At 39.5% G+C, this 15,178-nt stretch overlaps 1 protein-coding gene across 1 annotated transcript in view; it reads left to right on the top strand.

Annotated features, from left to right (window-relative positions):
* The window catches only part of stk17a (serine/threonine kinase 17a), an 89,046-nt gene extending 77,135 nt beyond the window's left edge, over positions 1-11,911 (top strand). The window contains exons 4-7 of the mRNA XM_080209549.1: positions 3,933-4,059; positions 6,897-6,945; positions 7,036-7,215; positions 9,677-11,911. Of these exons, the coding sequence (XP_080065675.1) occupies positions 3,933-4,059; positions 6,897-6,945; positions 7,036-7,215; positions 9,677-9,974 (654 nt within the window). The 3' untranslated portion in view covers positions 9,975-11,911. The remainder of the gene's footprint in view (positions 1-3,932; positions 4,060-6,896; positions 6,946-7,035; positions 7,216-9,676) is intronic.
* Positions 11,912-15,178: the final 3,267 nt, after the last annotated feature.

Here is a 15,178-nt window from a genome sequence, read left to right as displayed (position 1 = left end):
GTGCACAGAGCTCCAATGTACGCACACAGCTGTAATTTGAAGTTTCTGAGGCTTCCCAGCAAGCTGAAATCATTGAAACTCTTTCCATTGCACTTAAAGCCTTCGATCTAAAGTAAAGTTTAGTTATTAGTACAGTGTGGCCCTGTTATAACGCAATGGTTGGGGTCCATAAAATGTTTTCACGGGGTTGTGCTAAATCAGGATTCAAGATGATGAGCATTCAAAGGATCAGAATTAAATTGGTGTGAAATTTTGGTTTTTGTTAGTCTGTACAATCATTGCAAAGCAGCTTCATTGTTCAAATTCTGTCACTAACGCTGAGTTCACCTGACAATTTAGAGACATCCACATCAATGGACATGCACTGGACACTATCCAGTTCTGATTAATGGGTCACATTATGTTAGACCAATTAGGATCTTGCAACCAAATAGCTAAATATTGGGCAGCGTGGATGAAATTCTCAACACAAGATATAGCATCTTATGGGAGTTAACAGCACCTGGAAGAACATGCATGGCAAACCAGAAATTTGCAGTATAAAAAGGCACATAATTTACATCTGGTCTTATTGACTTTTCATCAAGTAGCTGTTTATTTTATCAGGTCTTTTATACAGCTGAAGAATTTCCTGACCTGCCAACCTTTAAGCTTTTTGCCTTAGAATTTAGAACTTCAGATTCGCAAACATTTTTGATAAAGTGCGGGTCCAATGATTCACTGCGTTATATCCGAATTCACGCTAAATCGGGGTGCGCAATATTGGGGTTTCACTGTACAAGTAAGGCTTGCATTAACATTGTAATGAAGTTACTGTGAAATTCTCCTGGAAGCCACACTCTGGCGCCTGTTCGGGTCAGTGCACCTAACCAGCATGTCTTTCAGACTGTGGGAGGAAATGATCCATAATAAATTCAATGTACAGTGCCTTGTAAAAGATTAAGTTCCCAGCTCAATGGATTTCTATCATTCTCCAGCCACCTGTGTTTGTTTTTATTTCCCTTCATGGTTGATCCTGACCACAATGTTGACAATGTCTAAGTCTGGTTGACAGTCTGTGGTTTCACTTCCTCTTTGAAGTAATTTGCACGTAACCTTGTGCATTCTTTATTTTCAGATAGCAATCCAATTCCCTTTTGATTACCTTGATCAAATCAAGGATGGAAGGTTGTTCCAGACTCCAGCCACTCTGGGTGAAATTCTTTCCTCGCCTCACTTTTACTCTTGAATCTGTGTGCTTTAGTTCTTGATGCTCTTTTAAATGGGAACAGTTTCTCAATATTTACCTCTCAGGATCTTGAATAATACTATCAAGTCTCCTCCCAGCTGCTTTTTCTGCAAGGAAAATAGTTCCAATCTCTCCAATCGTCACAGCTGCAGTTGTTTATCCCAAGAATCATTCTCGAGAATCTCCTCTGTATTCTCTCCAATGCCTTCACATCTTTTCTCAAGTATGGTGCCCAGAACTGGATATTGAAAAGAATTGATGAAAAGTTATGTAATGTGCCTCAAGAGAATAAATAATTCAACCAAGGTTCATTTCATTGCGTGTCTAAACATGAGTAAACTTTGGAAATGTCTTTGAAGTGGTGTACCTTGTTTTGGTCCCTAGCCATAGCAAATGAATAAATGTTGAGTCTGTGCTCAGTGTCATGAGTGCCAAAATTATTGAGGTTATTAGAAGTTGATTTGCATTTATGGGTTGTTAGAGGTGTTGGATGTCAGACAATAGTTCAGTTTGTCAAAAGAGTTTGAAATATTTCTGCACAAAAATGGAGACAAACACACTGATACCACCATATTACCCAGCATTGAATGGTGTTGCAGAAGGAAATATACAATGTGGAATGGACTTTGCAGAGATATTTGCTAGGTAACAAGCTGCACAGCAACTTCAAATTTTCTGTTCTCTTGTAAAATAAATCCCACAGTCAACAACAGGTTGCTCAGCTTATGAGTTGGTGTTTAAACACACTTGTAGTATATGACTCAAAGAACAATGAAAAGTACAACACAGGAACAGACCCTTCAGCCCTTCAAGCCCATGTTGATCGTGATCCTAGAGTATTGTGTGCGGCTTTGATCTCCTTCTCCGAGGAGGGATGTTCTTGCTCTTGAGTGAGTGTGCTGAAGGTTTACCAGGCTGATTCTGGGGATGGTGGGACTGATGTATGAGGAGAGGTTGACCAGGTTAGGATTGTTTTCGCTGGAGTTCAGATGAATGAAGGGGATCTCATAGAGACTTATAAAACTCTAACAGGACTAGACAGGGTAGATGCAGGGAGGATGTTCTCGATGGTGGGGGGGGTCACAGTCTGAGGATTCAGGATAGATCACTTAGGATGGAGGTGAGGAGACATCTCTTCAGCAAAGAGTGGTGAGCCTGTGGAATTCATTACACAGGCAGTAGTTGATACCAAAACATTGAATGCATTCAAGAGGTGACTGGATAAAGCACTCAGAGAAAATGGGATCAAAGGTTATGGGGAGAAAGCTGGATTAGGCTATTGAGTTGGATGATCAGCCATGGTTGTGGTGAATGGCAGAGCAGGCTCAAAGGGCTAAATGGCCTCCTCCTGCTGCTATCATCTATGATGCCCTAACTAAACAGGGGCAGCATGGAGACACAGTGGTTACCACTACTGCCTCAATTCCTCACTTGGTCACTGTATGGAGCTTGCATATTCTTCCTGTGTCAATGTGGGTTTCCTTCAGGTATTCCGGTTTCCTCCCACACTCAAGGGTTAGGTTGATTGGTCATGTTAATTTGCTGCTTAGTGTCCCAAGCTGTATAGGTTAGAGGGATTAGTGGGGTAAATGTATGGGGTTGTGGGATAGGGCTTGGATGAGGATTGTTGTTGGTGCAGACTCGTTGGGCTAAATGACCTCCTGCACTGTAGGGATTCTATCCTTCTATGATTCTAACTTAAAAAAAAGCTTTCTGCCCATACTTAGTTTGCTTAAGCCTGACATCAATAGGTAATGCAAGTGAAAATGAGTCATGACGCATGAAACTTTGAGAGTTCAGTGCTGCCCAGCAGGTCATGGTGAAAGACCACTGAGGTGATAACGAAAAGTATGTATTTGGAGTTGTTGTAAAGAGGCTGAGTGTATTCACATATCGATTGAAGATTGGAGACAGTTTCTTGTCAATTTCATGCAGGTCATTGGCTTGAACACGGAAATCTGATAAACTTTCTTAAGTCCAAATTCCTCCTGAAGTCCCAACTGAAAGTCACAAAGAAACTGGGAGTTTTCTGGCATCACAAAATCCACCAGTGGAGCAACATGAACCGGAAACTTTGATTACAGGAAATCAATCAGTGCCACTGTTCCAACCATTAAGTGGAGTTGGTAGTCAAAGTTCAGATTTAACTTTGTTAGTGATGTTGAGAGAGCCAGAGTCAAACTCATGGAAATGGAAGGAGAAAGCCACATTGAGAGAGAAAGCAAACAGAGAAAGTAATGTAAGAAGGAAAAAGGAGGAAACTGTTCTTTTCTTAAATGATATTTATTAAGGAAAAACCTTTTTTAGGGAGTGGGATAGCTTGATCTTGGGTTCAGTCATAGCTTGGCACAACATCGAGGGCCGAAGGGCCTGTACTGTGCTATACTGTTCTATGTAAATGTAAACTAGTCTGGAAATATTGGTCATGTAAGTGGGGAAGTTGTGTACAATATTACGATAGCCGAGCATTTTGTTACACTGCCCTCTCTGTTGTGGATGTAAAATTAAAAGTTATTCAATAATAGCTGCATGTAGTTGAGCATCTGTTAGTTTTACTTGACGTAACATACAACAGCTTATGCTATAGAAAATTATTCTAAACGACCTTTAAATGTTGCAGTTACCATTTATTATTGTGTTTCTGTTAGTTCAGATAAGTCTCATGACCACTGCCTAAAGATTCTGTATTTTGTTTCCACCCCAGCCACAAAATATTCTTCTGACGAGTGAATCGCCGCTGGGGGATATTAAGATAGTTGACTTTGGCCTTTCAAGAAGAATCAATAATAATGAAGAGCTAAGAGAAATTATGGGAACACCCGAATACGTAGGTAAGTAACCTTAAATATCACTCGGAACCGAACTTGTTTTACGGCAGCAGAATTTGGAGAGGGACTTGTGAAATCTCACAGTGGGCACCACTGGGTTCCATTGCCATTTCCTACGGTGTTCTTTTTAAATGGGTGAATTCACAATTTAACTTTTTTAACAAAATCCAACAAGATGTGCCTCTCCAAATGAGTCATGTAAGGGTTGAAAGATCAACGCAATCTCTCTCTCTCCGCAAATGCAGTCAGACCCACTGAGTTTGCCAGCATTTTTTTTGCTTTATTTTGTTTTTGCATCTCCAACATCCGCAGTATTTTGCTTTTATGTTAGGATATCTCTTTCCATGTCAGTGTTGATGTTTTTTGAAATGTTCTATGACTTTAAGGAGCTGTAGTTCACAAGGTCTGAATAGCTCATTTTTGTTCAGTATATAGTTCATTGTAGGATTATTCAATGGTTCTTTCATGGGTTTCTATGACAGGTAATGGTAGAGCATAGAAGGCCTCTCAGCCCATTGTGTCTGTGCTAGTTCTTTGGTAGAACTATCCAATTAATCCCACTCCCTGCTTTTGCTCTATAGCCCTATAAATTTTCACATGAATAGTAAATACAAGTTACTATTAAATCTGCCTCCACTACATTTTCAGGCAGCACATTTTAGATCACAGTAAGTTATTGTGTGCAAAAAGTAAATAAATAAATTCTCTGGTTCTTTAACCATTCATCTTATATCTGTGTTCCCCACTCACTGTCCATAGTTACTGGAAAAACAGTTTCACGTTTTCTTTTACTCTTATCATGATATTGAGCAATGCTGTCAAATCTCCTGTTTTCTCTGCTCGAAGTGAAACCCCAGCTTCTTCAGATAATCTGCATCACCTATCTTTAGAACCATTCTTGTAACTCTCAACTGCACCCGCTCAAGAGTTGGCATCCTTCCTAAAAAAAGTCTGGGGCCTGCAATTAGCTATAATCGTTCAGTGGAGACCTCAGCAGTGCTTTTTAAAATAGTTTAGCATAACTTCTTCAGTATTGTGTGCTCCTCTTTTGTTAATAAAACCAAGGTTCCCATGTGTTTTTTTTTAAAGCCTTAAAAGATTTGTACATACAGGTGATTTGTGTGCATACAGGATGTCTCTGCACTTCCTCAAAATTGTACCATTGACTTTGCATTGCCTCTCCTTTTTCTGCTTCTAAAAATGAATCACTTCACAGTTCTCTGCATTAAATTTCTGCTGCCACTTGTCTGCCTATTTCCCCCATCTATGTCTTCCTGAAGTCTGTCAGTGCTGCTGGATGACCAGTATCGGAACGATGCTTTCCAGGCTAGAAGTAAATCGGATATGCAGCTCGGCTCTCAGCGAGTTAGAAAGTTTGAATGTTAGTCAAAGCCAAGATTCAAATCCTCAAAATCATCCTGTTTAAATTTAATGACAGCTACCAAATTGCCTGCACGTTGAAGTTGACTTGGCCTTCCATGGTTAGCAATGTAATTGAGATTTAAGAAACCCATTATTAACACAAACATTGTTTGCTTTTGAGTTAGCAGTACTACTTTGAGTAATCTTCCATATGTTTAACTCATTATTTATATACTTAATTGTCACTGGAATAAAGGACCAATATAGTTAAACTGGATTGATTCTACTTTTAATATACCAGAATTATGAATGTTGCGGTTTCCTAACCGGCACTAATTGATGATTTCTGTGTTCCTTGCTACTCTCCTAAATTTTTCTTCATACCAGTATTTGCTGCAACCACACCACCAGCTGGTCTATTATCAACACTGATGCCCTGAGACACGTCTTCCATATATGGGGTATACATAATCTGGTTTCATTTTGAGGAAATCTTGTCAATGTAATTCAAACTTGTCTCAGGAATCTGTTTCCCAACCTAAACCCACCTTCAAACTTCCCATTTCCAGTATTAGCTGAGGCTGGATGTTGGGCAGGTAACCAATCCTCTTCAGGGGAAGGCAACAAATCCAAACCTAGGCCCAACACCAGCCCTAATTCCATAACGCTGAACATTGTTCATAGCTAATCCACCTAATCTGCACATCTTGGGACATCAAGAGGCAATTTTGCATGGCCAATCCACCTAAGCTGCACATTTTTGGACTGAGGAGAAACCAGAGCACCTGGAGGAAACCCAGGCAGACACAGGGAGAATGTGCAGAGTCCACACAGACAGTGACCCATGGCTGAAATCGAACCTGGGTCCCTGCTGCTGTGAGGCAGCAGTGCTAACCACTATGCTGTGAGACTGCCTTCTTAATTGATGTGAGAAGGCAGTGTATCACAAAGGTAGATGTGTTGGCCAAAAAATAGCTAAAGCGTATGGGCAAGTCATGTGATGAAATCTACAGGAATACATTTCACCACAGTTGGCAACCCTACCCACTCCATACCCACCATCAGGAATCAATCTTTTCTCAAGAGGAGATCAGGGATCATTGGCACCCTCTGTTTGTCACCCTTTTGTTTGTCCACCATTCCTCCAGTCAACCTCCATTCCCGAGACAGACATGTATGCTGCCATGGGTGTCAGTAAGCTACCTACCTGACTGAATGTCCAGCTGTCACTCGGGCTGTACCTGCTTAAAGCACCACAACATGTGGGGACATACTGAACTATAGGATGCCTCTCCTTTCTGATCAACCTGCTCCTTGCCGGCCAGAGCAGTAAAAATTCTTCCTAACGCTTCTCTACCATTGCTGTAGGTTTCTCATCAATATTGAAAGATGTTCATCGGTGCACGTGGTGCACCCTGGTTATTTATAAAGTTCAATAAATTTGCCTCTAAACATGTATTTATTTGTACTTTTTTCAGCTCCTGAAATTTTAAATTATGAGCCAATCAGCACAGCAACAGATATGTGGTAAGTTAATCTTGGTGTGAACTTTTTGAAAGTAGTGTGGCAACTGAATTGATTGGAACTGCTTCTAAGATTGGACTTTCCTCTGTTTAGGAGTATAGGTGTTCTGGCCTATGTCATGTTGACAGGGGTATCTCCTTTCCTGGGAGATGACAAGCAAGAAACTTTCCTCAACATTTCTCAGATAAATCTCAGCTTCACAGAAGAAGATTTTGACAACATCTCCAAAGAGGCCATAGACTTCATTAAGTCACTTCTTGTTAAGGAGCCTGAGTAAGTTTCAGATTTCATCTCGTTTATCTCATTGAAAAAATTTGAGGCTATTCTTATCCATGGCAAATTTTGATGCTTATTTTATATCTTCAAGTAGTAATAAGAATGAGAATTGATATTGCTGTTACCTGGTGAAACAGTGTTGGTTGAAAAGCTGAGTCAGCAAGTTAAAAAAGTTTTAAACATCTTGATTTTGGACATGGATAATAAAGCAACACTGACTAAATTCTTGTTTTGCTTGGGCGTATATTTTAACAAATTGGAAGGTATTCTCTGCTGCAAACATCTCATATCAGTACTTTTTCCTTTGCCATGTTTTCTGTCAGTTTTTGCTTTTCATCATTTGAGACTTAGGCTTTATAAATGATGGTTTCAGTCATTCTGAGTGCCACAGATATTTTCCAATCTTATTGTACCTCTACATTGGAATGGGATAACTAGTTTGTTACCTTCATTATTACTAAATAACAATAATTGTTAAAGACCCAGTCCAGAAAGGTGTTTTATGAAGTCAGCCTGGACCCTAAGTTTTACATTTGATTTTGACATGGGTGAGTGTAAGGTGTTTCATTCCAGCTATGATTCCAGTGACCTACTAGAAAGCTTCTATCAAACAAAATTTATTTAAGAACATTGTTAAAATATAACAAAAGAATTAGCATAACTTTTACCAGTTAAAAGAATTAAATATGACATAGTATAACTCCTAATAGCTAGCTATCTCTTCTGTTCCAAATCAAATGCCATCCCACAGGCAAACACTCTTCTTTAGACTTGGCACAGGAACAAGTATGCTCATGTGATGCTGGATGCAGCTTTTTAATACCTGCTGTGAATTGCTCCTTTGATTGTTGGATCAATTCTCTGAGGCTTCCTAGTCTTGGGATTTTCAATAAGCCTTTGGAGAGAGCGAGAGAGACACTGCCTTCTTCCACCAGCTTCTGGCAGCAACTCAGAAATAAAACTAAAACTTGGAATGCTCTGTTTAAAAAAAAAGTCCAATAATGACCATGAAATTGTTGTTGATTGTCATAAAAACCAGTCTGGTTAACTAATGTTCTTCTTTAGCAGAAGAAAATCTGCTCTCCTTACCTGATTTCTGATGATCATGTGACTCCAGATCCACAGCAATGTGGCTGACTCTTAAATACCCTCTGTTCAAAGCCACTCAGTTCAAAAGCATTTAGAGATGGGTAATAAATGTTGGTCCAGCTAGCAACAGCCACATCAAATGAATTTTTTTTTAAAAAGGCATGTCTACCTGTTCCACTCCAAGCCATACACCATCCTGACTTAGAACCATATTTCTGTTCCTTCACTGTCACTGTCTAGGGTATGGTGCAGAATGACGTTAGGATTCAATCTCTGTACAGCTGTGGTAGGTAGTCTGTCTCCTTGCAAGACCCCATCCTTGATGTTGACCAATGCCGCTCAAGCTATATCTAAAACCACTTGTCTTTCCCTAGGGGAGAGAAATGCCTGTGGTCCCTCGTGGACAATGGCTAATTATCTCTCTGTCACTGGGTTAAAAACCTGGAATTTCCTTTCTAATATCTGTGTAAATGTTCCTACACCACATGGATTACAGTAGTTTAAGAAGGTGACTCACCTTCTCAAGGGCAACTAGGGAATGGCAACATATGTTGGCCTTGCAAGGAGTGAATGCTTTTTTTTAAAACATGCATTCCTGCTTAAATCTTCAGATTAAATCTGTGCTCGACCTTATCTAATCCAGTGGGAATAATCCAAATCTCTTGCTCCTGTCCTCATTACTGATGTCCCATGCTTAACCTCATTCTGATGAATTTATGCTGTATTATCGCAAAAGCTTCAATATTTCTCCTGTAAAGAAAGTGCCCTAAATTTGTACACTTGTCTTCCTGCAGCTGAACCAATCTCTTTTACAAATTGATTACTTTAATTTTGTAATTGTTTGAAATAACCTTGTTTGTGAAACATAAAATGCTATCCAGCTGCTCTTGCACTTTGAATATTACATATTTGAACTGATTCATCCCTCTATACATCCACACTATTCCTCTGAGTACATTCTCTCATTCCATATTTATCCTCCCAAAATATATTATTTCATAAATCCACATTTAAGTGTATCTGTTAACCTGAGCCTGTCTTCCCAATCCTCTAACCTCGCTTTTTCTAAAGTGTTCCTCATTGTTTGCCAAACCTCCTCCTTTTGTGATTTAGCAAATTTCAGGATTGTGTTCCCTTTCCTCAAATCCAAGTAATCTCAACCCTTACGACACCCATTTCTAGTTGAAGCAACAACCACAATGTGAGCCCAACTTTGTGTTCATCTATTGATCTTGTTTCGTGCTGTTACATCTTCTCATACCACCAGCCTAGATTTACCCACCCAGTGCCTGCAGCATGATTCGATTTGAAATGAAGTTTGACTTTTCTACCATTGTTTAGCATGTTTTCTGCCTTTTCTTTCTGACAGAGAACGAGCTTTAGCTGAGGAATGTCTCAGGCACCCATGGTTGGCACATGAATGCAACGAAACCGAATTTGTCACTGAAACTTCTGCCAACATCCTCGAAACAACAGTTTCAGAAGAATCGGAAAAGCAAAGCCAAGAAACAGAGGAGCTCATTGTCATGGCATCATACACATTGGGACAATGTAGACAGTCTGAGAAAGAAAGCCTAAACACTGACCAAAAAGCCATTTCCAAACGCTTCAAATTTGAAGAGCCCTTTAACACCTTACAGGAAATTTCAGGAGAGTTTATCTATTGAATTGTGGGATGGAAACACTCTACGTTTTGGGGGCTTTTAAAAAAGATAATGAACTCTGACAAAACTGTTGTTTTGTGAGCCTCTATTTCTTCTACAGATATTCAAATAGAAACAGTTTGTCAAAATGCCAAGAAATGTTGTGCCATGCTTCTGGATTCAGTGTGTGAACAATGCTCAAGAGTAAAGCCAAGCAGAGAGCCATTAGGGTTGGTAATAATTGAAGTGCTTTCCTTCAGTATCACAGTATCCGAGCTGATTCTTGCTTCACAAAAGGTGACTAGCTGGCTGAGCATTACTGGGGAATATCAGTTTTACTTGCACAATGGGTGTGGGGGAAGCACTTTAGTTCTGGATTGATCCTGTAAACCATTGTACCATCAGCAATAAAATTGAAATGTGCAGTATTTGTGAACAATGCACTTTGACATTTCAGTTTAAATTCTGAAAAAAATGCTGTCCCTTAAATTACAGCAAGCTACATTCACAAATAATGCACATTAAAGTCTACTATTGTTATCTGGAATTTATTTGCAACATTCCTCCTTTTCTTTTTAAACATATACGAATTATACAAGTCAAAAGTTGGTTTTCTTGAGCGCTTCTGTTATACTTGATTTAGTTCACTTTTTGAATAATTATATTGTGTTTGAAAATGTTTCTTTTGTGTTGTTCGTGTGAGTATTTTTGTGATTGGAAACAACTGCTTAAGATTCACAGAATAAGGTTACCCTGTTCAGTAAAATTGCTGCACAATGCACAATAATAGATATTACTCTATTGGTGCCTTACAGATTAGAAATTTATATAGTATTCATTATGCAAAGGACTGCAAAATTAATTTAGTTAAATGTACAGTTTTTTAAAATATTGGTAATCTGGTTAACTTTTTGTAACAGTAAACGAATTGTTAGCTTTTTGACTAGTTACAAAGTTACTATCAAATGACATCTTTGTAAATCCATTTATAAAACTTTTTTTTTAATTGAATGCTGGGCAACTGGACACATTGCAGTATGCACTTAGCACAATAGAGCACTGTATGTTGCAATATGCAGCAGAGTCACTTTTCCTAAGGGATTAGAATGAAAGTTTTATAATTGAAGAACAGAACCAATTTCTAGACAAGTTATGTTCATACCAGGTTGTTACATTCAGTATTTGCGCCGATTTGTAATTCTACAGCACAAAAGTGTAATTTTTTTGCAAGACAAAATCTCAATTTTTTTTAAATAACTCAGGGATCCCTGAATATTGCCATATATATTTTAATTACAGTTGTTTTTACAAAGTAAAGTTTTTTTTAAATAATCTTAGTTTTGTTTCTTCAATTTATCCTGCACAGTTTTCTTTGATTTTTTTAACCCCTCCTCGATATGTTACTGCATAATCATTTGAAAGAAAACAACTCCATCCAATTAACATAAATATTACTAGCCTTTCAAGATCTTTTTTGGGGGGTTGGGGGAGGTCTAAAGGAAGGCAATGTTTAAAGTTGTTTCTAGGCTTTGAAGCCAGTTGTTCGGAGTACATTGTTTCTTCACCCAATATGCAGGATTCACCTGAAAATGGTGCTAAATGGAATACAATCTCAACTAAAAGAACAGTTCTGTAACTAATAGAGAGAATTTTTCTCATGTTTCTGTATTTAAAAAGTTAGCCAGTGTTCTTGATGTAAATTTCCCTCTGGTGAGTTTAGGTAGTAATGTTTTCATAATTATCTGGTAAAATCCACCTTTCTCTAAATGATTTTGAGCTGAACCTTTTGACAGTGTTGTCTTTGTCTTCAGTATACTGTAAAGTTAACAACTGCTAGTCACTGCTTGTACCTGCATACTGTGTATATCTTATTCCACCAGGGGAGGGGGAAAGGCAGTTTTTGTATCTTTATCGTAAAGATGTACATACTCCTTTAATAAACATATCTGGTTGCTTGCTTATTGATTTTATACTTAATTGGATCAATCTTCAACTTCGAAGGACTGGGAATATCACACAAATTGCATTAAATATGCCAACAAACCAGAATGTGTGACTTTTACCTTAGTACCGTGGATAATTAGGCTCTAAATATTGGATGCTGATGTTTTTGTAGGTTATAATCAATGGTGTTTAATAACTAGAGTTGATATGTAAGTTGTTAAAAGAAATTTGTCTGCCAATTAATGTTCCCTCCTTTTGTCCAACGTTTAAAGAGGTGAGTATTAGCCTACGGAGAAAACGCTGGAGCGCTGATTGATTGTTTTCAAACATCCATTCTTGCTTAAGGATTTTTCTTGATTTTGACACCGAATAGCTGTGTTGAAACCTGTATTCCTCTTGCTTTGCTCCAATTCAGGTCAATGAAGTGAAAATTACGTGTGGTTATAACAGGTGACTAAACCTATCTTGGCCATTTTACACTTGCCCCAAGTCAAAATGAGCCTTTTCCCTGGCTCGTCATGACCTATCAGTCAGCTGGTGTGTGCTCATTATCCCATCACATTCAACCAGGGCTTCTACCCTGGATCCTATGTTAACTAAGCTTGTTAGACTCTGGCATATTGACATCAGATTCATTTCAAATCTGCCCAGTCTCCACTGCCAACCAACTCCACAATTTTTGGCCTTGTAAACTTTAATTCCCGATCAGAAAGTTAATCAGTTTCAGGTTGATATTTAGGACATTATAGCGCAGTACAGGCCCTTCGGCCCTCGAGGAGAACTTCTTCACCCAGTGTGGTGGATGTGTGGAATTCACCTACTACGGAAAGTACCTGAGGCCAAAATGTTGAGATTTCAAAAGGAATTAGATATCGTTCTTGGGGTTAAAGGGATCAAGGAATATTGGGGGGGGGGGGCAGTGTGGGTTGGAGATAGGATCGGGATATTTAATTAATCAGCCATGATCATAATGAATGGTGGAGCAGGCTTGAAGGGCTGAATGGCCTACTCCTGCTTTTGTTTTCTATGTATGTTTCTATGTATTACAGCCAGTCAGGGTTCACACAACCTCCAGTTCCAGCAGTGATTTTGTGAAACTAAGCGACATGAGAATCTTCCCAGATATCAATACTTGGACATATACTTCTAATGCCACAAGTGGCTGCAAACACTAATGCACTTAACATTTTTAGGCTCTGATCAGATTGCCCACTTGACTAGATTATAGCAGGGACTTCAGCTGAAGGGCTAGCTTGACAGCATTACTTTGACAGAGTTTACTACCTCCTGAAACACACACCCACCCTCCTAGCCAGGAGCGAGCTTGGAGACACAGCATTTCCATATAATCAGATGGATGGAAAGCCTGACTAAGTCAGGGAGTGGAAAATTGAGGACGACCTTTCTGCTCCTAGGACAATTCAGGGCCATACAACTGAGGACCTCATGTGGCTGCTGGTCTACTAGCAGCAGGATTAGCTTCACAGTGTTAGAGGCTGACCAGTATACCCTAAGCAGCCTCCCTATGAGTTTATCATCAGTGGGCAACCTGTGCCTGCAGAGGGTACAACCTAGCAAGGCCAACCCTGCTGAAATGCTGCCACCTCCCTCACTATGTGATTGCCTGTCTCTACTAAGCCCACTCCATTACCTCTCTGCGAGGCCTCCATCTCAGGCTGTTGGCCCAGGACATTCTGCAGTCCCAGTTGTGGCCACTGCTCCCGGTAGTGTGACTGGGACTGAAGAGCTGCCTGTTTGACATTAAATTCCATCGGCACTTCGGAACTGGCCAAGGCAGGGTTGCCATCAGCCTTTTGGACAGTGGACAAGATCACTGCTGTAGTCATTAAATTCAGGTTGCTTCACAACTGTACTTACGCTACTGTCTGCTAGGCAATCTCTAGCACTTGGACATCATATCAACTTGTGTCTCATCTTTCAATCCATTACCAATTAACATCTAACTCCTCCTTAACTTTACCCCAAAGTGCGGTGACAGTGAGTAGTGAATTTCACAGATTCACAACCATTTGGGAGAAGTAGTTTCTCCTCAACTCTATTTTAAATTTGCTACCCCTTTTATCCTAAGACTATGCCCTCTCGTCCTAGAATGCCCCACAAGAGGAAGCATCTGCTCTATGTCTATTTTATCGTTACCTTTTATCATCTTGTATTCTCAATTTGATTTCCCCCTTATTCCTCTAAATTCCAGAGAATTATAGGCCTAAACTGTGCAATCTCCCTTCATATGGCAAACACCTCATCTCTGGGATCAATCAAGTTAACCTTCTCTGAACTCCCAACATTCCACTTGCTTTATTATCTGTATGCTAGTTTTCTGCGAGTCATGACTGTGGACACCCAGGTCCCTCTGCACTGGAGCACCCTGAAGTCCCGCCCCATTTAAATAATAAATCATCTTCCCATTTTTCAGTTGCTGCTGGAAAAATGCCACCACAGGGTTCTGTCACTTCCCAGTGCTCGATAGTCTCCCGCTTTGGGACCCAGTGATGGGACTTGACCGCTCTGGAAACATTCAGCACATCAGTTTTTGATTAAAATACTATTATAGGAGAATGATCATGAGCCAGGCTACAGTATTTCTAGGAGAATAACGTTACTGTCTCCCAGCAACTAGAGATGATGGACAAACATGTTGCTGACGACATGATAATTATTTTTTTCAAATAGGAGAGATTAGTTAATCAATTGAAGTGCACCAACAAACATTATCAGATTATAACTATTCTGGTTGAAACAGCTATTACTTAAATGCTGCTCAAGTTGACAGACTGACACATCTCTTCTACAAGAAGAAGAATCATTGTGTTGCTATATGGGGCAACTTAATAACCTTTCACTAAGCATTAGTGTTTTAATTTGGCAGTGCAGACATGCTTCGGGTCAAGCTGTACTCTGACTACTCATTTGTGCAGATCAGCTCAGAGTTCTATTGCCAGACCCTATACTGCATTTGTATCTAGAATTAAATAAATATTACATTATCTATGTAGACAAGGTTGATTTTATTATACAGTGTGTTCACTTCCCAAATTTCAAGCTCCATTCAAGTCTAATGCTGCCTGAAACGCTATTCAATTTGGATTTGTTATTCAAAACTCAGAAATTTTTGCCACCTTGCCAGTCAGGCGTTGGTGATCTAGTGTATATGATAGGAATAGCACTCAATGCAACCGCAACATAGATCTTAAAAGTATATGTTCCTGGATTTATGACCCGCAGGAAGGAAACTGTTTCCCTTTTGCCTGTAGACTTACAAGCAA

Source organism: Carcharhinus amblyrhynchos, chromosome 2, assembly GCF_965287045.1.
Source record: "Carcharhinus amblyrhynchos chromosome 2, sCarAmb.v2.hapA, whole genome shotgun sequence".
Classification (NCBI taxonomy): Eukaryota; Metazoa; Chordata; class Chondrichthyes; order Carcharhiniformes; family Carcharhinidae; genus Carcharhinus; species Carcharhinus amblyrhynchos.
This window is presented reverse-complemented; position numbering and strand designations above follow the sequence as displayed.